Source organism: Urtica dioica, chromosome 5 (assembly GCF_054948205.1).
Source record: "Urtica dioica subsp. dioica isolate 48M chromosome 5, U.dioica_male_clone48M_v1_H2, whole genome shotgun sequence".
Taxonomy (NCBI): domain Eukaryota; kingdom Viridiplantae; phylum Streptophyta; class Magnoliopsida; order Rosales; family Urticaceae; genus Urtica; species Urtica dioica.
Window position 1 is genome coordinate 33,875,172 of NC_142760.1, and position 23,196 is coordinate 33,898,367.

Below are 23,196 nucleotides of genomic sequence, written 5' to 3' on the forward strand. Positions count from 1 at the left end.
CCGTTACACTCGATTCTTTTTCGCACCTAAAAAGGACCAAGCTTTAATTTATTTCTTTTTCTTCGAGCTGGAGTAAACCCGCATTAAAAGTGGCATAACTCTCTGCTCAGAAATCGAAATTTAATGATTCTTGAATCAAATTAAAGCTCTGTCTGTCCTCTGTCCAATGCCACCGGTTTCGGCTCAAAAGGACATCAGAGCCGCCAGATATGGTGATTTTACTCCGAGGTACGCGGCTGTCTGAAACTCCAGTTTTTTTAGAAATCCGGATTTTCAAACCCCACTACCATGAGTTATAGAACTCTAATGCGAAAATTTTCTTGAGCAAAAATGTTTTTCATATGATTATAAACATGATGTGTAAGATTAAAAGTTTTGATTTTTGAAAGATTAATTGAAATTGTTTTTTTTTTACAAAACTAGTTTGAATTTTGAAAAACCGTTTTCACTTTCAAACTTGAAAATATTTTGTCATCCAAATCAAATAAATTTTCAAAATGTTTTCAAAACTATATCTATATCACATATGTTCAAAATCTATATGCTCTTGAAAATTTGAGTGGGAGGTCTCCTTGTAGACAAGCCGAAAAATAAAAAGATGTGTAATCTCAAACTTTCAAGTGTTCGAGTGAGTTGAAGTTCACACTTCCCTCATGCACTTTCCCGAAATAGAAAATAGGAAAAGATCGAGTATGTACCTTGTGCCTTTATGCACTAATACTGCTCTGAACATGTCGATCTAGGATTCTCTTCTAGTTGTCCGCTCTGTCGCTCTCTAACTAGGAAATTTGTTTCCGAACTTATAAGAGTCGATGAACCAACTCCAAAAACTAAGTGGGAGGGTTATACTTGTTGTTTGTAACCCACGATCCCCAACACTAATGAAAAGTGCAAGTGTCGCCGGACTAAGAGTCACCCTCGTGGCCCTCTCTTAAATGAGAGTACTCAAGGGCGTTTTGCTCTGATCATTGCTCAATGAGCTACGTCCGAGAGTGAGACGATGATGGCAAGGCCTCCCCTTGGGGGATTGTTTTTCAAAGTTTACCTTTTGGACTAAGTGGTTGGTTGCACACTTAGGCTCAATCCCTAGTAATCCTCCCTCGAGGCCCTGCGAAAGGATGTGAGTGATCAAACCAATTTACAAGGTGGCTAGTCAAAATTGATGTATTGACATCTTGGCTTAGCATTAATGATGTGTCATTTACTTATAAAAGGAGATTTTTTGCGGCCTTCTCTTGAGGGAGTAAATTATCGTTTGGTTTATAACACCTTTGGATTTTATAAAAGTCTTAATAAAACTTAAATCCTAAACCAAAGACTAATCATAAACTTGTTTCAACTTTTATAGGCAATATGTCTCCCAACTCTCTCTCTCTTTCGTTCTTTCCTCGAACAAACTCGAAAACAAAAACTACGTAGATTCGAAACGTAACCTCGACATAATACCTACCGTTAACAAGCACAAATGGGTACTCACCACCCCGTGTCCTCCTCTGACGAATGATGATTCAACTCAAGAGGACAATGACGCCTTAGCGGCCTGGCTTCGATCCGATGAGATTGTGAGGTGCTATATCTTGGCATCTATGAACAATATGCTGAAAGAGCAACATCGTGACTTCGAGACTGCCGCTGACATGCTCTACAATCTCCTGGAGATGTTTGGAGGGCAAAGGCGTCAAACAAGGCTACAAGCAATCCGACAGTTTATGAACTGTCATATGCAGGCTAGGACTCCTGTTGGAGACTTCATGATACTGATCATTAGTTTTCTGAATAAAATGGAAATCCTAGGATCTGAGATTGATGGGAAGAATATCATAGATACGATCTTAGAAACTCTCCCCGCATCTCTTGATACCGCCAAGATGAACTACTCCATAAACAAGCTAGAGTACACTGTTACCAAGCTTATGAAGGAGTTTCACACTGCTGAAGGTCTCACTAAGAGAAAGAGGAATCAAGGAGAGGCACATGCTACTGAGCAAAAAGCCTCCGCCTCTGGAACTAAGAACAGACCTTACAAAGCCGATAAAAAGAACTGTCCTGCCTATCTCAAAGCAAAGGAACCTATTGTACTAGTTACCGAAGCATGCTTAGTAGCTGATAATGTATCAACGTGGATTCTTGACTCCGCTGCTACTAACCACATTTTTTGTTCCTTGAATGGTTTCAAGAAAACCAAAAGCTTAGAGGAAGGCGAGTTCTGTTTCAAATGGGGTGATGGGAGCCTGGTGTCCGCGAAGGCTGTGGGATCCATGACGTTGTCTTTTGAAGACCGCACTTTAAACTTGAATAATGTTTATTTTGTTCCTACCTTTGGGAAGAACTTAATATCCGTTGCTCGTCTTCGTGAGCAAGATTATTGTTTAAAGTTCATTAAGAATGGAATTCGTATTTCGTTTCCTGATAATTCTTTTGTCACTGATGCATGTATGAAGAATGCTCTTTTCTACATCTATCCCACTCAACCTTCTCTTTTAGACACCGAAATAGATAATGATCTAATTAGGGAGCCAAAGAGGATCAAACTTTCTGAATCCTCCGATCTAACAAAATCAACATACCTCTGGCACTTGAGACTTGGTCATATCAGTCTAGATAGGATTAAGAGACTTGTGAGGGACGGTCCACTCCAAGACTCTGCAATAGGTTCACTACCTACTTGTGAATCCTGCATAGAAGGAAAAATGACTAAGCGACCTTTCTCCGATAAGGGTCGAAGAGCCACTGAGTTGCTGGAACTAATACATTCTGATGTATGTGGTCCGCTCAACCAACAGGCACGTGGAGGATACGAATACTTCGTTACCTTCACCGATGATTACTCACGATATGGGTTTGTCTATTTTCTCAAACACAAATCCGAGACCTTTAACGTATTTAAGGTCTTTAGGGCTTTAGTGGAAAAGCAAACTGGCAAAGTGATCAAAACCCTTCGATCCGATCGAGGTGGTGAGTATATGTCTGGATAGTTCGATGACTTTCTTAAAGAAGAAGGTATCGCTTCTCAGCTTACCGCACCTGGCACACCTCAACAAAACGGAGTGTCAGAGAGAAGAAACCGAACTCTTATGGAGATGGTTAGATCGATGATGAGTTACTCATCACTCCCGCTTTCCTTTTGGGGATATGCCCTCGAAACAACCGCTTACATTCTGAACCAAGTTCCGTCTAAAAGGGTTCCTGGTACTCCTTATGAAAGATGGACTGGCCGTAAAGTAAGTTTGGGCCACATCCGAATTTGGGGTTGCCCTGCACATGTGCTAAGGCAAAAGACTAGCAAGTTGGCTAGTAGGTCAGAATTGTGCCTGTTTGTGGGATATCCAAAGGAAACCAAAGGTTTCATTTTCTATAGTCCCGAGGACGATAAGACTTTCGTTAGCACGAATGCTCGTTTCCTTGAGGAGGACTTCATGAAGGATGCGAAACCTAGAAGCAAAATTGTGCTTGAAGAAAAGTTGGGTGAGGAAGCTTCTACCTCATCTGTAAGAACTGTTCTTACCCCAACTGAAACACAACCTAACTCATCAGAATCTCGTCAAGTAGTACTTCGACGTAGTGGGAGGGCTGTTCAACAGCCTGACAGGTACATGTCTTATGGAGACTCTCTTGTAGCCGTCTCCGACATGGATGACCCTGTTTCTTATAGCCAAGCGATGGCTTGTTCTGAATCAAACCTTTGGCTTGACGCCATGAAAGTTGAAATGCACTCGATGTATGTCAACAAAGTCTGGAAACTTGTAGACCTTCCTGAAGGGATTAAACCCGTAGGGTGTAAGTGGATATACAAGAAGAAAAGGGGTCCTGATGGGAACGTCGAGACGTTCAAAGCACGACTTGTGGCGAAGGGTTATACCCAACAAGAAGGGATTGACTATGAAGAAACCTTCTCGCCAGTCGCGATGCTTAAATCCATCCGCATACTCCTATCCATAGCTGCAGCTCTCGACTATGAGATCTGGCAAATGGATGTCAAGACAGCCTTTCTGAATGGCAATCTTGACGAGCGCATTTACATGGCTCAACCAGACGGTTTCGTGGATAAAGGTCAAGAGACCAAGGTTTGTGAGTTGCTTAAATCCATTTATGGACTAAAGCAAGCATCTAGGTCATGGAATATTAGATTCGATGAAACTGTAAAGAGCTTTGGCTTTGAACAGTCAATAGATGAGCCTTGTGTTTACAAGTTAATACACAAAGGCAAAGTTATGTTTCTGGTACTATATGTCGATGATATACTACTCATTGGTAATGACGTGGGTAAGTTATCTGAGGTTAAGGTCTGGCTAGCAAAGCAATTCGATATGAAGGATCTAGGAGAAGCCGCGTACATTCTGGGAATCCAAATCTTTCGAGATAGGAAAAACCGGACCCTGTCGCTCTCTCAAGCATCTTATATTGATAAGGTGATGGATCGCTTCTCGATGCAAGACTGCAAGAGGGGTCAAACACCCTTTAGGCATGGAGTTTCACTCTCCAAGGACCAGTCTCCCAAGACTGCACAAGAGATTGAAGACATGAGGAAGATTCCTTACGCCTCTGCCGTAGGAAGCCTCATGTATGCTATGCTTTGCACTAGACCTGATATCTGTTTCGCCGTTGGCGTAGTTAGTCGTTTCCAATCCAACCCTGGACCCGAGCACTGGATTGTTGTTAAGCATGTTCTTAAGTATCTTCGAAGAACTAGGAACTTGATGCTTACATACTCAGGTACTGACCTGACTATGACGGGATATACCGACTCCGATTTTCAAGCGGATAAGGATTCCAGGAAATCCACTTCGGGATCTGTGCTCATCCTTAATAGTGGAGCTGTTGTGTGGAGAAGTATTAAGCAATCTTGCATTGCTGACTCCACAATGGAAGCAGAATATGTGGCTGCTTGTGAAGCATCCAAAGAGGCTGTATGGCTTAGAAAATTCCTTAAGTATTTGGAAGTTGTTCCAAACGTCGACGAGCCCATGACCCTTTATTGTGATAATAGTGGGGCTGTCGCTAACTCAAAGGAACCTCGAAGCCATAAGCGATCTAAACATATTGAGAGGAAATACCATTTGATTCGAGAGATCGCGCAACGCGGAGACGTGGAGGTGAAGTAGATCTCTGGCAGATCCATTCACCAAGGCCCTAGCGAACATGGTCTTCGACCAACTTCGAGAGGGATTAGGCATGTAGGACTACTCACATCTTCTTTGAGTCAAGTGGGAGTTTGTTGTCAATGGTGCCCACAAGAAGAGTAGTAGTGTCTATTTATGTACATTTGACGTCATATAGTCTTACGAAGACTCTTGCTTGTAATTGCTTATTCATTTAATAAAAAGTTGAAACGTTCATTCAATCTTCCTTGTCTGAAGCTTTATGATAAAACCTTAGTCTTTTAGTCCATAAACAAACTAAACAACTTACGAAGAAACAAATGTAGATTTGCATGAACAAACTCTTCGTAGTTTGCTTAAAACGATATATTCGCAATCTTAGGGTCAAAGGACTATTGACCTAAGTATGATTGTTAGAAGAATCTATGATGTCTGGTTATGAGGCATTGAGAGTTGGGGACTCTATAGTTCTTCTAGGTATCTTCCGAAGATACTGAATTGACCAGTGCACTTCTAGAGACAATATAAGAACAAACCATTTAACCTCTTATGTCTCGAAGTCACTATGTATGAATTGCATCATGCTTACCTTAATCCTGAAATGAGACATGCCATTTCACACCTTAGTATTCTCATTTGAGAAAGTCAGAGTTCGGACTCACTATGTCATTCCGAACAGGGCCTATTGGTGAAATACTAAGTTGTGAGTATGTCATGAGTAACTTTGTGAAGTTCTCATAGATATGGAATTCATGTACAAGATTGCTGAAATGCAATGTATGTCACCTCATGCTTTGTTCCTTGGAGTGTGAATAAATGAACTGGCCAGTGTCCAAATTGAGTCCTGACTCTTTTGGATGAAACAATGTGACTTGTTAGCTCCTCGTCAATACATTGTTTCTAACTTATTCACAAGCGACAAAGGAGTTGAGGAAATAACAGCTAGAAGGGTAAAATGGTAATTTAGTAAATCCCGACTAGCTGATGACATTCATGAAGGGTAAACATAGATAATATTCAGTGGATCCGCTCATCGTAATTAAGTCGAATTCTTGAGTAGAAAATAAATTCATTTGAACCGAGAGATTTTCAGTGTCAGCTCTTTAGTGGAGTCAGTTGGCATTACGCTAAACTTGGAAAAGGTTTGTGAACTTTTGAGTCCAAGTGTTTAGCTCAAGCTTTGTTCATTTGGGTCCATGAGGTCACTGTCACGAATCACATCGATAGGAATAGTTAAACTGGAAGCTAAGTCAAAACAAGAACGAGACAGTTTTACGAAAATTGTCAAAAGGGTATTTTTGTCTTTTTGGACATAGGACGAAAAGAATGTCAATAAATTTTTTTGACATTGTCATATGATGACAAATGAAATAAATATTACTCAGCCATATTAGTGTAATTGGGCCTTGAGGATTAATTTCATTTCATAGAATTTTACTTGAAAATTCTTAATGGGCTTTTCTTATGTTGTCATGAACAAATGAAGAAATATCTAGAAGCTCCTTCTAGAAGCTCAAATTTCGTCCAACCCAAGGAAAATAAGGCTGAATTTCGTTCATGCCATAGTGGGAAAGAGAGTTTATTTTGTGCATTGATGTATGAAGATACTTGCCAAAAGAAAAAGGGGAAACAAATTTCCTTAAGAAGGAAAGTGCATTTTCGGCCAACTAAGAGGAAATCAAATGAGGAAACAAATCCTAAGCCTTCATGAGGCATGTTGGACGTGCAAGGCAATAGGAAAAGAGGAAACTACCTTTTGAAGGTAATCCTCCTCCTATAAATAGGAGCCTCATTCCTCACATTTCATTCATCCAAAGTTTTAGAGATTGAGAGCTTCTCTCTCTAGACTTGGCCGCCCCTTCCTCTCTCTCTCTCTAGTTTATATTTTCGATTTTTCTTGTCTTGGCACCTAGGTCCTCACTCGACCTAGTGTTTAGCTCTGCGACTTCGAGACTCGTTCTTAAGTCGTAGTGTTTAAAAGTGCCCACTCACTGATTCCTTTATTTCGAGTGATTTAGTGATAGAAACTTTCGTGGTTGCTCGAGGTGCCGAGGAAAGAAAGAGAGACGTGCTGCGAGGGGAGACGAGCGTTGCAAACTTTCCACAAGCTTCTTCAAAGTTCAAGCTTCAAGAAAGGTTAGTAAACTTCTAGCTCATATTGGTTTTTAATTACATGTACTTGCACTTGTCTAGGTTAGTAAAAACTGTTTTACTTGTAAAAGAAAATTTTTAAAATTCCGCCGCTTATCGAAGCGTTAATTATTTTCTCAAACCCTAGATCGATTCCAACATGAACAGAGTTAGTAAAAGGAAGTCTGTGTTGTTTTGCCATAGGGCAGATGATACAAGGATCAGGGTCCTGAGTAGAGGAGGTGGACTGTAAAACATTTTTGAGTGAAAGAATTTTCTTGTAGGAGGGGTGTCCCAATCGGTTGTGCCAAAGTCGTGCCGAGACTGCATTGATCGGATTTGTGTTGTCTTCAGTCAGCACGTATAGGTCATCCACTTGGTCACCCTTCCCAATCATCTTCTTGCTGAGCGAATCCTGTATAATAAATCCTGTATCAATGTAGGCTATTCCGACCTTGTTGTTCTTAGTGATGGCACTAACAGACAACAAGTTATATTTGAAAACAGGAACATATAAGACTTCACGCAGAATAAGTTTAGAGTTTACTTTAACATCTCCAATGTAATGTACTGAAATGACACTGTTGTTAGGCAAGGTGACAGTCGACCCATATGTAGGACTCAAGGATATAGACATGGATTTCTGATTACAAATGTGCTTTGAGGCACCAGAATCAAGAATCCATGCTTTGCCAAACCTACTTGTCGAATGTAAAACCTTTACTGAACAACAAAAACCTGTTTGGAAGGATGCAAGATTTGCGTCAGCTTTGGTCTTGGCAGAGGAAGATGAGGTTGAGGTGAGCTTGTTGGAGAGCATCTCGATCAATTGGTGACACTGATCATCTGTGAGGGCGTTGATAGAGGAACTTCGATGATTCTCTTGTTGTCCTTCTGAGTTGCCGCTTGAAGCCTTGGATCTTGGTGTATACCCTGGTGGATAGCCATGAATTTTGAAGCATTTGTCCACCGTGTGGCCAGGGATCTTGCAATGAGTGCAGTAGGGGCGATCCTTCTTGTTGGTCTTCTTGGAGGTGGAATCATCTTTGACCGCCATGGCATTGGTGTTTGACTGCTCCTGAGTAGAAGATTCTAATCCGACTGCTCTATGTTTTTCTTCTTGAGCAACAAGAGAAAACACCTTGTTAATTGGCGGTATTGGATCCAAGAGCAGAATTTGACCTCTAGAGCTAGCGTACGAGTCATTCAATCCCATGAGGAATATCATGACGTAGATGTTGTCGTTGAACGTAGCCAATTCCTTCGTCGCTCCACATTTACAGCCTCCACACGAACAATTGGGCTTGAATGACTGGAAATCTTCCCATAGAGACTTGATTCTTGTGAAGTGTGTGTATACGGTCCTGAAATCTTGAGTTAGGTTGATAAGATCTCTCAAGACTTGGAAGATTCTAGGACCATTGCTTTGCTGAAATCTCTCTCGAAGATCTTTCCACACCGCCTCAGCTGAATCGCCGAATTGAATGCTCGCCGCGATTTCCTTCGACACGGCGTTGAGGAGCCACGAGACAACGATATTGTTGTTTCTCTTCCAGGCGTTGAATCTTGGATTATTCTGTTCTGGTTTGGAGATTGTTCCATCGACGAATCCCAACTTATTCTTCACGGAAAGAGCGATCAGCATAGATCGACTCCAAGAAGCGTAGTTATCACCATTGAGCAGCTGAGAGACGAGAATTGCTCCTGGATTGTCGTTGTGATGGAGATAATAGGGATTCTCCATCGGATCATCGATCGGAAGCTTCTCTGTCGCAACGATCGATTGGGAATCAGCGGATTCCTGTGTGCTCGGATTCATGGTGGCTTGAAGGCAGTGATGAGAACTAGGTCAAGAAAGCTTGAGAAGAGTGCACGATTTTGCGGATTTGCGCTCTGATACCATGTTGCATTTCACGATCTTGAGATTGGACAAGAACGAGAAAGAAGAAAGAAGAGAATGTTTGAAAAGAAATAATTCTCTGATAAAATGAATATTGATGTGTTGATCTTTAATTCAAACACAAACAGCTAATACTTATACAAGTCAGCGAGTAAAGCTCGCAAACAAAAACGACTTGTCGTAAACAAACAAAACCAAAAACGACAAGTGAAGAAAATAAGAACAACAAACTAGCAACAGACTAGCCAAATAACTGACTAGATTGACTCAGACTCAATACTCCCAATATCAACCTTTCACGAGGTTTAAAAATCTGCCTAGCTTCCACGACAACTGATTTCACGAGAATAAATAGTTTTCACGCACCCTTTCACAACAATTTTTAATCGTCCTATTTCTATCAATTTGTGATGACATAATAATGCACTTTCCTTAATTTAGATGAGGTGCTAGTCTTCACGACGACGAAGTGCGACATAACCTAAATAACTTTATCGTTGAGGCGTTAGGTTAATTGTTGGGTCAAGAGCATGTTATAACATAAAGGTTATGATCGATGGTAGTTGCTACATGTTGTTGATACAGCGTTGGCTAAGGTGTTGGTGCGACAAAAGAACAATTGGTTCTTCAACCCAATATTCACCGGGCATAGTCCAATGGAAGTAAGTTGTGGATTTTAGGTTAAATTTTCTTATAACACACCCACCCATGACCGCTAAAACATACCATTATCAACTAATAACACACCCACCCATCCATAAATAATAATGCTAATAAATAATAATATACGGTGATTAAACTAAGTTTAAAATATTGCGCGGGAATTGAGTATTCCACGTGGTATCCCGCTTTTTGCTCACTGGAACGGTTTGAGCATCATTAATAATTTGCTCTAAATATCGCACAAATACCGCAAGTATTGCAAACACTGCAAATTCACCTACAAAAATATTGTTAATGTAAATTTATTATAAATCGCAAATATACCACAAATACCAAAAATATTGGAATTAATTATTATTTTTATTTTACTCATAAATATTTTATATTCATCACACAATTATAATGTTTTTTTTTTAATCCTTAATTGATGATGTGTAAATTTAAAATATTAGATAATATTCATATCAAATTTATTTGTTACTCAAATATCTTGTAGGATATTATTTTCGCGGTTTATTTCTACGATAACAATATACCACACACACCGAATACCAATTACATTAATTAAATACCGTAGTAAATTATGAACGATACCCGAATTACAAGTTAAAATCAAAAGTGCGGAACGGTATTTTATCTATGCGGTATGATAATATACTTTTAAATAGTCTTTTTGGCTATAGCGTGCAGACATTCTAAACTCTTGAGTTCTCTCCCTTTCTTTGTTTGGGTGTGTGCGTCACCACCGTATTTCGAAACTTCGCGGCTCGCCAGTACGCTTCCAAAAAATCTACGAGCCTCTATTCGGTGTAATTGCTTCGTCTCTAAACATTCATTTTTCTGTCAGGAGAGCATCCACGTGTCTATGAGCGTGTCTATACACACAGTACTGTCACACATATATATCTGGTAGAACTTGTGTATATAAGATTTGGATACGTGCCTATGCATGGTCTTTTCTTGATAATGCATGTTTTTGGAAATGGGTATATCACGTGAACCTTTGGTTTAGGTTTAGGTTTGGTGTATTTTTCTGTTGATTGAAATTTGTTTTTAACTAGATTTAGTCTCTGTTTCTCTTTTAGTAACTTGCTGTACAAATATTAATAAGTAGTAGTTCGAATCTACTTTTGCTGTGACAGATTTACAGGTTAAACACATTTTTCGATTAATTGTATATTCGATTATCCCCTTTGACGATGTGATCATGCAACTATAACAAATCCATGAAATAAATTTGAAACAGTCATATACCTTATATTTAACCACGTATCTATATATCATCACCATTCACCGCGTATATAAAATATTATATTATAAACGGTTTAGACCGTATAGTTGATGGCCGAATCATTTTAAACGGTGCAGAAAACCGTCTTGTGCTTTGGATTTTAATGATCATATTTAGTTGGATGAACTAAAAACAAAAACTGTTTGAAATAGCCTTATTGCTATCTTCGATAATTTTTTTATTTATTATAAATCAATTCTTTAAATATTAAAATATAGTCTATCTTTCTTTTCAGGTAACAAATACTCCCTATTTAGCTAGAGGATACAAATTAACAGATATCATTAGTTAATTAATAATTACATTAAATTTTAGAGGTTTGTAAACAACTAGCTTTTTCATAGAGTGAACTTAAAATAATAGCCTAACTATTTATTTATTTAGAGAAATAACCTTTTTTGTCATTCCATTATTGCCCTTAAATTAATACAATTAACTCTTTGTCACTTTCATTTTCGTCACTTTCCTTCATCGGAGCTCCGATTTGCAGAGCTTCAATTCGTCATAGCTTTAATTCCCGGATCGCACCGCCGGTCCATCAGAGGCGACGAGGAGGACGAAGCCGGCGATTGCGACGACAGACATCTACTTTACGATTACTTCGGAAGCGTAAATTTGCAGAATCTGAACCCTAGGCCAAGAACGCCATCATTTTCATCTTCTTCTCCGGCACCGAGAGGATCGTCGGCGATCGGAGGACGGTCGAGTTTGAGCATCAGGCCAGTTTCGACGATTCACGCCGTCATTCCAATGGCAGCCAAGCCGTCATCGCCGCCGGTGACCTCCACGTAAGAAGAGATACACGATGGTTACTATGATTAACTGTCACAATTAATCTGATCAATTGTGATGAACCTCTTCTGAAAATGATTTCGAACATCGGCGAGTGCCGTGATTGTGCCGATCCGACCGTTCGAAGGTCGCAAGTTCAATTATGCTTATTAACTATGATAGTTAATCTGATTAACTGTGACAATCCTTCTCCGAAAACGATCTCGAACAGTGGCGCCGCAGATCCCCGCCGCCGTCAAATTCTCAGTCATCGCCGCAAACTCATTCGATGATCTCAGGCAGACCATCCAGGCCGAGGCAGTTGCTTGTCCAAAAACGACGTCGTCGCTAATAAATGACATTGTCTTCACGTCGCGTTCGTACTTGAAGAAGTTCGTCGGCATCGAGCTTCATGATCTCCTCGATTCGTAGTTCAGTTTTTGCGTGATTCGAGGCGTTTAGCGACGAAAGCTATGACGGATTTCAGGATCGCTATTCCGTTTGGATGATCTGGCTCACGACGTCGGAGATTTCATTGGAAGTGAAGTCGTAGATTGTGGTTCATCGGAGCGTTGAGTTGGAGAGGAATCGAGAGAGAGTCTAGTCGAAATTGGACGGTGATAAGGTTGGTTTGGCTATTTAGGGGCAAAATGGAAATATGATATTGTTGATTAGTGAATTGAGCTATTTACTTAATTAAAGTAATAGTTGAGATAAAATTTTAAAAGAGGGATCTAATTTGGGTTAGATCGCTAGTCCACCTAAAATATTAAGCAATGTATTTGTTAACATTTATCATTATTATATAATAAGAAATTACTACTTTTATAGTCCTTTAAACATTCTATGTTAAAATTTTAGTCGAATATATTTAAAATTTTAGAAAACATTATAAACTAAAGGAAGATGCTATATTATGCAGAATTGATTTATTTTTTTAATATTTGAATAATTAAACTATAATTTTAATTGAAGATATATATATATATATATATATATATATATATATATATTTGACTATTCCATACCATTTATACACCTATGAATAATATTATACAAATAATATATAATAATTTGATTTATTATTATAAATAAGTAGCGGTGCTCATGGCCCAACGTTGCTCCTAAACTTGTAGGAATTAGATCTTCTTGATTTTTTTTTTTAATTTTTTTTTTCTGGATAACACCCCTAATTTTCATCTCTGGCCCGGTCCCTTAAATGACTTATTATAAAAACAGTTTTAATCGTTATCTTTAACAATATGTCATATTATATCTACAAGAATTTGTTGCAACGAATCACTTAATCAGCTCATTTTAAGTTTTTAGTTCAAATTTTGTTTTATTAAAAAATATCTCATAGGTCCGTGATAAATTAAATTAACTAAAAAGTTAAATGAATTTTTTTTTTTTAATAAAACGAAATTTCCACCGCTTTTTAAAAGGAAGATGGTTGGATAATTGCTACTTATATCATAAATTCATAAGTTCTTTAAATTCCATACAAACTTACTAAACTGTATGCACTTGGAATAAATAATTGATTTTAAATCTCTTGCAGTTTTACCAATCGTTTGACAATAGTCAATAGAGTCTTTCGCTCAAAATTATTCCACAAACTCAGTGACTTCCTCATCTGAGGGCTTAGGCTGCATACCGATTACGTAACTTCACATAGATTTTTCACGCAAAAAATTTCTCATAACATAACTCAAATATGAGTAATTTTGTCATCCAATTGAACACCAATCGCTTGAAGATAATCATCTCTACAACCCGTCATATCGAAAACACCAATTAATTCAAACACTCAAAAAACGAAATCCAAACAAACAAAGAGAAATCTCCGAATCAAAATATAAAATTGCAATGACCGGCGCATGTAAATAGAATAATGATAAATATATACTATGCTAATATAATTCGATTAAAAAAAACAAAAAACTCTCTACAAATATTTCTTATCTGTCAGGCGAGACAACAAACTCCTTATAAACGTGCAAAAACCTAAATTAATAAATCGGCCACGGTCGTACCAAAAGCCAAGACTCACCTCACCTCTTTCCCTTTCCCATCACTGGAAAAAAAAAAAAAAAAAAAAAAGGAAACCCAAATTCTAAGCTACACCTTACCCGAGGCACCTCATCATATCATCATCATCATCACTGCACGTCATGTTCTCAGAGCTCCTTCTCTCTCTCTCACGTTATAAGAAGCCATGCAAAAGAAGATTCATACACACTTGATTTGGAGAGCATGGAAGCGGGTCGTGCTCCCAAACGCCACCGCAACAATGTGGCGACCATGATCCCAGCAAGGTCTCGGTGGAGGCCCACCGGAGAGCAGAAGCAGATATTGGAGAGGCTGTACGGACAAGGAATGAGGAAACCCGGCGCTGACCAAATTCAGCAAATTACCGCCACGCTTAGGGCTCTCGGTCCCATTGAGGTAAAGAATGTGTTTTATTGGTTCCACAATTTCAAGGCCAAGCTCAGGCTCAAGCTCAAGCTCAGGCACGAGCAAGAGAAAGCGAAAGAGCAGACCAGTGTGCTTAACATGGCTTCTCATGATATTACTACTACCACTACACGTACGTTGACCTTGTACACACACACTCTCTCTCTCTCTCTCCCTGCTTTCTATCTATCTCTCTCTCTCTCTCTATATATATACACTTATTCATATAGATATATTTATAATATTTATATCTAAATAGTTATAAATAACCATCAAACTTCAAAAACATAAATAAAATGCTAAAAACGTCCCAATAATACTACATCATCTGTTTACTTAAAATTTATAAAAAAAAAAAATTAACTATTTAACAAATCTCAAATATTTGGCAGTTTAATTACTAATATGTGAAGTTCAGGATTAGTCCAGCCAGTTTTACCAATTTGACTATGAGCTATAAACATTGCAATATTAATTATGTGTGAGTGTGACCACGACTTTATTTGTTGTTTACCCTTGTTTTTTTTACTTGTTATTATTGTAAACCATCAGTTGATTTTAGCTGAAAGGACACTAGCTTGTTTTGGATCCAGTGGTTCGCAGCACATGTTATTACCAGGAAAAAGATTCGAACACAAAGCAATGCATGTATACGAGTACCAGTAGTGCTGCTAGTACGACAGCTAGAAGTTCGCTCAGCTTAGACAAAGGACTTGGAAACAACATTCATAGAAATGAATATGGATATCGTCCGGTTGATTCTCGCCACGTGGTCAACGACGAGAATACGGCGATGATCAGCAGTAACTCCTCCGAGAATTCCGAAACTCTCGTATTGTTTCCTTTGACTCCAACGTCAGGGATTTTGCGTGGAAGAGATTATCGCGAAGAAGAACGTATCTCTGGGAATAACGACAAAAGAAATGGTTTATCTGGTGGTCAGCTCGTACTATGACTTTTTCTCTATGAAGACGTCTTGATAATATTTTAGCTATAGCGATATATTAGACTAGTGAATAATAATATAGTATTTGTGCCCACCTCTTTGTTGGACTTTGTTGCAGTCAGCTAGTAAACTTTGACTATCTCTTTATAAATTCTAAATCGCACGTAATATAGCTAGTTGATCGTCCAAAGATGAAATATTTTTTGACAAAAATAAAAAATAAAAAAATTGTCCAAAGATGATAGGTATAGGAGCGCATAGAACGATATTGGAAGAAAAGAGCAACGGTTCCCAATCCTCAATTATTATAAATAAATAGATAAGTTTGACATAACAGACTACTACTGCACGTATTTTTTTAATAAGTTATGAAATAGTCCTTTAATACTAACTAATTAGTAAAATAACCAAAATTTAATTTTTTAATAAAAAATCAAAATTAGGTTGTCTAATATTTGTTGGCAATATAAAAATAAAAATATAATTCGCTTGGATATAAAAAATTTAACACTGTTTATTTATTGACAAAAAAATATTATCTATTTTCAATTCAAGTTTTTTTTATAAATTATAATTATTTATTAACTCTTAGAATTTTGTAGTTATTTTAAAAATTTATTATTTATATAGACCCATTTTATCAATTTTGTTTGCGTAGGATATCCACACACATGGCCCAGTATTTGAAAAAAATTATAGTTATAAAATTTTTATGGGAACCAAAATCAACCGAATTATAATTTAGGACATTTCTATTAACATCCTCAATGTGCAATAACATTTTATCCATTTTCTGATTTTTTTTTTTACTCTTGTTTTTTGGTTTTCTCATGATTCTTCTTCTCAAATCCCTCAACCGTCTCTCTCTCCAATTCTTCTTCAGCTCTCTCTCACCTTCTCTCAAGAAAAGCAAGAAGAGGGGCCACAAAAATGAAAAGAAGAAAAGATGACGCTCTCCAAAGATGAACGGCCTGATGACAAAAATCGTTCACGAGCTACGTGGATTTGAAGAAAACGACGAAAAAGAGGAGGCAATGGTGGACTTGGAGTGAAGCACCAGATTCTCCGAGCTCCGCGATCTTGTGGCCAAGCTGGCTAGAGCACTCCAACGAGGAGTCCAAGACCCCCAACAAGCCCGAGCTATTGTATTGTTTCTTCTATGGAATGAATGTTCATATATTTTTACATTAATCCAGAGATTTTGAACATTTCGGTCCAAGAGGCTATTGACTAAGTTGGGTGATGCTATTGTTTATGTTTCATTTGTCAGTCCATGATTCACAATCACTAGCAGCCCTCTCCTTGGACAAATCCTCTATACGGTGGCAGCTTTTAAACGTTTTATTAAATCAATAAACAAATGGCATACTTTTGGCTTAGGAAACAAGTGAGAGTCTGTGAGATTGATTGCTCGTTTATTTCTTCAAAGATAATAAATGGGTGTTAGAGTGGTTAGTGTTATCACTTTGGAGTCTGTAGAACGATAGTCATACGGGACTGTTTTTAGTTTTTTTTTAACCGTGAATGCTTGTGTTACTTGTGTGAGAGAGAAAATAGAGTATTCTCTTAACCTTATCTTTTTTATTTTTTTTATCATCACTTCATAACTGTAGTAGGTGTTTTAAATGATAGTTTTGTTGATTTTTGTCAAAAACTTTGAAATCACTAATAGATGAGTCCAAATCCCAAATTATATGCGTTTTGAACGCATCGTCAAGAGATTGGGCCTGAGAATGCCTTTTTTTTTTTTTTTTTTTTTTTTTTTTTTTTTTTTTTTTTTGAAGTTATGTGGTGTATTGGATATATTGGATACACAGTGCATAAATTATATTTTGATGGCAAGCAGTAGAAATGTGTATGTTTTTTTTTATTCTTAGATGATATTTTTAATAATTTTTATAGAGTCTATACGGCATAAAGTTGTAAATTTGTATGAAGAAAAAAATTGCGTAAATATTTACTCGAAGAATGACTCTTAAAACCGTCTATTTATAAACACATTCTTTTACCTCAACACGTTTTTACCCACGTCCAATTTTCATAATTGAAATCTATTTTTTTGTTGGAGTTATTAGAATATCCTACATCCATTCATTGAAGATATATACAATGTGCATTTTATTTATTAGTGTTTGTTAAACATCCACTTTTAAGCTAATTTTTTAATTAGTGTGAATTAGACTCACATTTCTAATACGATATCAAAGCCAAATTCAACTTCGATGCTGAGAAACCCGTTGATGCTCATTCTTTCACAAACGTCATGCTTTAGATGTCCATCCTAGCTAGGCCCGAGAAAGATGTATTAGAATATTTTATATGGTTGGGGCAGTATATAATGTGCCCCTTTTAAGCATTATACAATCCTGCATATTAAAAAAAATGGGTGCGGCCTAAGACATGGTGAAATGGCAAATAAGTACACTTTTATTTCGCAAGGAGGAGAAAGACTCTATAGTGCCTTCATTCATGAGACTAAGTAGGAAATAAAATAGAATTGAAGCTTGTAAAACTTATTGGTTAAAAGTTAAAATTAAGTCATCAAACTTAGGAGGTGTTAAAAATTAAACTTGAGAGAATAAAATAATGAATAAATGACATGATTGCCCCCTGAATTATAGCACTTGAGACATCGTGCTCCTTAAAACATAAAATCGATTAAATCACCATCTAATATCATGTTTTGTACGCTTCTGGTCCTTCTATGTATGAAACTCAAAAGAAGTCTGTTAAGTCGTCACGTTTTCGTCACGTGAGATACATTTCTAGTAGTTTTACGAATATAACCCTTAAAACATTAACCCAAATATATATCAAAGAAGAATTAATCGATATTTTCAAAATCCAAAAATTCTCATCGCCCAACTCAGCTCGAGCTAGGGTTATAAAAAAACCCCAATTTTCCCAAAATCAATTTCGAAACTCCATAACCAGTTAAGGTTCGAGAACCCATAATTTCTGAGGTCCTTGTCGCGTATTGCTTTCTCTCGTCTGTGATATGGAAACCAATCCGAGCAGTTCGTCGAATCGCAAGAAACCTCGTGTCATTGTCGAAGATCGAAGGCCGCAGTGTTTGTGCGAAATTAGCAGCGTCGAACGGACTTCGTGGACAAATGATAACCCAGGAAGACGATTTTACGGATGCCCAAAGTATCAGGTTTGTTTTTTTTTTTTTGTAGTTGTGAATCGATTTTTTGTTTGGGTTAATTCATTATGTATTGAAGTGGACTAATTTGTTTCTCAGAATTCTAATATGAGAGGGTGCGGATTTCATGAGTGGTTGGACCCACCGATGTGCTCAAGAGCAAAGCATATTATCCCTGGATTGTTGAAGAAGGTCAATACACTCGAGAGCGCAACACAGTTTTCGGTGACTGAAAAATCGGTAGACCAAGGCCCATCTCCAAAAAACGACGACTCAAGTGACGTGATTAGGCTAATTGCTACTGAAGTGCATAAATTGAAGTTGTTGGTTATGATTGTTCTTTTACTTATTTGTCTGGTTTTGTTTAAATAATGTGAATGTTATTGAACCATTGTCGTGTTTGACGTGTAACCTATCTGATGAATTATATATGCAATATGTTTAAGAAGATGTTTAAAGTTGGTGTTCGGCTGTTTTGTATAAATTTGTTGTTTTGTATAAATTTGTGAGGTTATGAAAATGTGTTATGATAAATGGAATAAGAGTTAGAAATGAAGATATGTGCAAGCAGTAGGCAATTACTTAGTACAAAATACATTTGATTACAATTCATTACAAACATTGTATTTCAGATAAGCCTTTACAAACATTGCAAGCATTGTATTTCAGATAAGCCTTTACAAACATAGTACAAAACACATTGCAAGCAGTGGGCAATTACTTAGTACAAAACATTACTAACATTACAGTAACTAATAACTTAAGCCTTTACACCAAAAAGAAGAAGTGAAGTTTGTAGGGCATTAGACCCGACCCAAAAGCATGAATTAAGGACCAAAGATAGGCTATACATCTTTGTCTTTAGAAACACAAAATCAGTCTCTGAAAAGCCCTCTAGGTTCCATGACTTCCCGTCGACTGGTGCGAGTCCTAAATCTTGGGCTTCGCTGTAAATGGAAAGAAAAAAATAAAATGTTACGACCCAATATCTACTGATGACCATAAATTAATATTGGAGCTTGGTAGTTAGAATATAGGTGTGTGGATTACTTGTTATCTAAGTAATCAGTTCGCCAGCTCGCTAGCTCGCAGATCGCAGCTCGCTCACTTAGCTCGCGAGCTGGCGAGCTGGCGAACTGATTACTTAGATAACAAGTAATACACACACCTATATTCTAACTACCAAGCTCCAATAATTAAATATGACATCACTTACCCTTAAATTTGGCTGGCCTTCTTGTGTAGCTGAAGGTCCCTGAGTTGCTTGAGTTGTGTGTTGTGTTGCTCGAGCTCGTTGAGAAGCTCGTTGGCTTCCCTTCTGTGTAGCTGAAGGTCCCTGAGCTTCTTGAGTTGTGTGCTGTGTTGCTCGAGCTCGTTGAGAAGCTCGTTGGCTGGCCTTCTGTGTAGCTTGTCTCTGAAAAGTATGAAATATTCTAATTACCAAACCTATAATGAATTTACGTTATAGGTTGCCAGTCTTATACACAATCAGGTACCTGTTGTTGTTGTCGTCTGAAACACGTGGTCTTGTTGTGTCCATCCTTGCCACAGTTTGAGCATGTAGTTATGACATACATTCTAGTTATTCTGGTTCCACGACGAGGAACAATTTCGTCGTGTTCAACTCGCCTCAGCTTCTTTGGCCTCCCAGGTTTTGCTCTGTCAGGTGGCATCTCCATTGCAGTTAAGCCTGTCTTTGGCCATTGATCACTCGGATTTATGGGCTTTATCATGTTTTCGTATGTTTTCGTGTAGGCTTCTTTTTTATACCAAGCTGACACGTACTTGACTGGGTCCTCATGCCGTTGCCATATGCAGCTGATTGCATGCGAGCACGGTATACCTAAATCCACAAAGTTCAGACAAATGTTAAAGTTAAGTATGAGCACGTCTTAAATATGTAATAAATAGTACTGTATACCTGACAAATCCCATCGACTACACGAGCATGTCAGATGAGCGAGGTTCACTCTATACATTGAACCGTACATGTTGCTCACTTGATATTCACTTTGACCGGCCCACTGTGCTATGTTCTGTGCACTTAGAACCTTGTTAGTCTCAAGTATTTTATATATTCGAGGACCTATTTCACCTTTCCATTTATCAGCAGCAAGGCGTTGCTTGCTGAACCTTTGCAATAGATACATTCTCAGCCGTTCTAGCAATGATAGGATCGGTTTCTGCCTCGCCATAAGAACTTCTCTTGTGCCATTGAAACTTTCACAAAGATTATTCAGTAAGATCTCGCATTTAGGAGTTGTCCTAAAATGGCTCCTAGCCCAGTGATGAGGACCTTTCTCCATTAGCCAATCATACGCATTCTGATCTTCATTCTTTATAAGCTCCATTTCAGATTCAAACCGAGCTTTTGAATATGCCATTGCCGAAGACATCATCAAGCTTTTAAGATATTGTCCTTTAAAAACCTGTCACAATATTCACATCTCATCATTTAGTTAAAGAATATTCTTAGTTAAAAACCTATCACAATATTCACATCTCATCATTTAGTTATAAACCTATCATAATATTCACAGTACACTGACCTTAGTGAAGTTACTTTGAAGATGTCGAGCATAGTGTCTGTGTTCGGCTTGCACAGACCCTTCCTCCCACATACTCGTTAATGCTTCATGTATGCCTTTCTGTTTGTCAGAAATAAATGTCCAGTGATGACCATTGGAGATGTTCACATCTTCTTTCAAGAATTGTAGAAACCATGACCACGACGCCTTGCATTCTGATTCAACCACGGCATACGCAATCGGGAAAATGCTGTTGTTTGCGTCTATACCAATAGCTGTTAGAAGTTGACCAGTGTGATGACCCTTTATGTGACAGCCGTCGAGGCCAATCACAGGTCTACAATGAAGGAACCCATCTTTGCAACCCTTAAAACATATATACATACGTCTGAAAACAGGCTTACCCTCCGGACTTGCCTCAGATTCAATCTCTATTGTCGAGCCTGGGTTTGAACATTTCAGCTCAGCTGCATAGTTCCATAGCGCCGCATATTGCTCAATGTACGATCCTTCTATTACTTGTGCAGCAAGTTTCTTAGCTCTATATGCTTTCACACGTGAACACTCGAGAATGAAGTCTTTTTTAACTTGATTCATGAAATCTGAAGCAGACCACGACTCTGTGTTTTTGAATTGTTGCATGTACGTCTTCGAAAACCATTTAGAGGTGGCAAACCTGTTACGATTAACCCTCGCACACGTATGCTCCGACCTAAATGTTTTGATGATAAACAAACCAGTCTTGCCTAGTAAAGAGGCATAACATGTCCACTTGTAGTTTGGATCCTTACACTCAGCTCGCACACGATCATGATCATTTTTCTTAAAGTAAACATCTTTACCTGCTCTGATAGCATACTCTCTGATGGCTTCTTTGAATATGTGAGCGGTTTTGAATGTTAAACCCAGTTTCAAACTAGGGTTTATCATGTCAGTTGCCTCCTTAAACTCTTGGAAATTTGGAAGTCTTTTCTTTGGAATTTTTTTTCCCTGGACACTTGACGAGCCATTGCCATGTTCTGCTAGATCTGAATCTGATGACTCGTCAGTCATACCGATGTTAGCGTCCATGTCATACTCACTTCCATCTTCAGAAATGTCGTCTACATCGCTCATAACATTCTTTCCTTTTCCACGTAACGCTGAAAGTCCAATGTCTACAACATCACCATCTACGTGGACGTCATCGTCACTGGCTTCAAACCCAGGTTCTTGTTGCAAGTCATCATGGCCATGCTCATCTGAGGATGCTTCATCGACAATTGCAGCAGCTTCATGACCACCATCTTCATCCAGGTCTTCAATGCTTGGAGCTTCATCGACTTCTGCAGCTTCTTCATGACCACCATCTTCAGCCAGGTCTTCAATGCTTGGAGCTTCATCGACTTCTGCAGCTTCTTCATGACCACCATCTCCAGCCAGGTCTTCAATGCTTGGAGCTTCATCGACGTTTGCATCTTCTCCATGACAACCATCTTCAGTCATGTCTTCAATGCTTGGAGATTCATCAACGTTTGCAGCTTCTCCGTGACCACCATCTTCAGTCATGTCTTCAATGCTCGGAGATTCTTCAACATTTGCAGCTTCTTCATGACCACCATTTTGAGTAAGGTCTTCCACAATCGGAGCATCTTGAGTAAGGTCTTCTACAACAGGACCATCTTCAGGAAGATCTTCCACATTTGCACCTTTATCATTCTCATGAGATTCTTTTGTAGTCACATCATCGACAATGTGACCTTCTTGAGACATGATGATCTTCATATTGTTATCATTATCCCCATACACAATGTGTGGAACATTAACGGGATGATCGCAATACACATCGACAGCCCACTGTGTTCTCAGCGTCTTCGCCATAACGTCCAACAACGTCTCGTCGTCTTCAATGAATACCAGCTGCGTACCACGACTCTCAGGGGCCTTCAATAAATAGACTGGGCCATCAAGAAATCCTAGTTGGACCCTCAATATATTGTGCAAGTACACTATAGACATCCTGTCTATATCTGCACTATCCAAGTGAGCTACACGCCCACCAACGTATTTCCAGTTAGCAGTCTCAATACTCATCGAACCCCCATAGTGTATGTTGATCACAAAGTTGTTCAGCAACACATCTGCAACACAAAAAATAAATACAAAATAAATGACATAACCTAATAAATATTTCCCACCCATACACACCAACACCCGACCAGATGAATTAAAAAGAGGAATAAATGAAATACTTGGAGACACAGAGGACCCACGGTTTCAATAATAC

General features: G+C 38.3%; 1 protein-coding gene across 1 annotated transcript; it reads left to right on the forward strand.

Moving 5' to 3' along the window:
* The first annotated feature begins 14,110 nt into the window (after window positions 1-14,110).
* LOC149398019 (WUSCHEL-related homeobox 4-like) lies at window positions 14,111-15,266 on the forward strand. The gene is made up of 2 exons (XM_089614429.1): window positions 14,111-14,444; window positions 14,905-15,266. The coding sequence occupies exons 1-2, from the start codon at window positions 14,111-14,113 to the stop codon at window positions 15,264-15,266; spliced, it is 696 nt and encodes a 231-aa protein (XP_089470555.1).
* The last annotated feature ends 7,930 nt before the right edge of the window (window positions 15,267-23,196 follow it).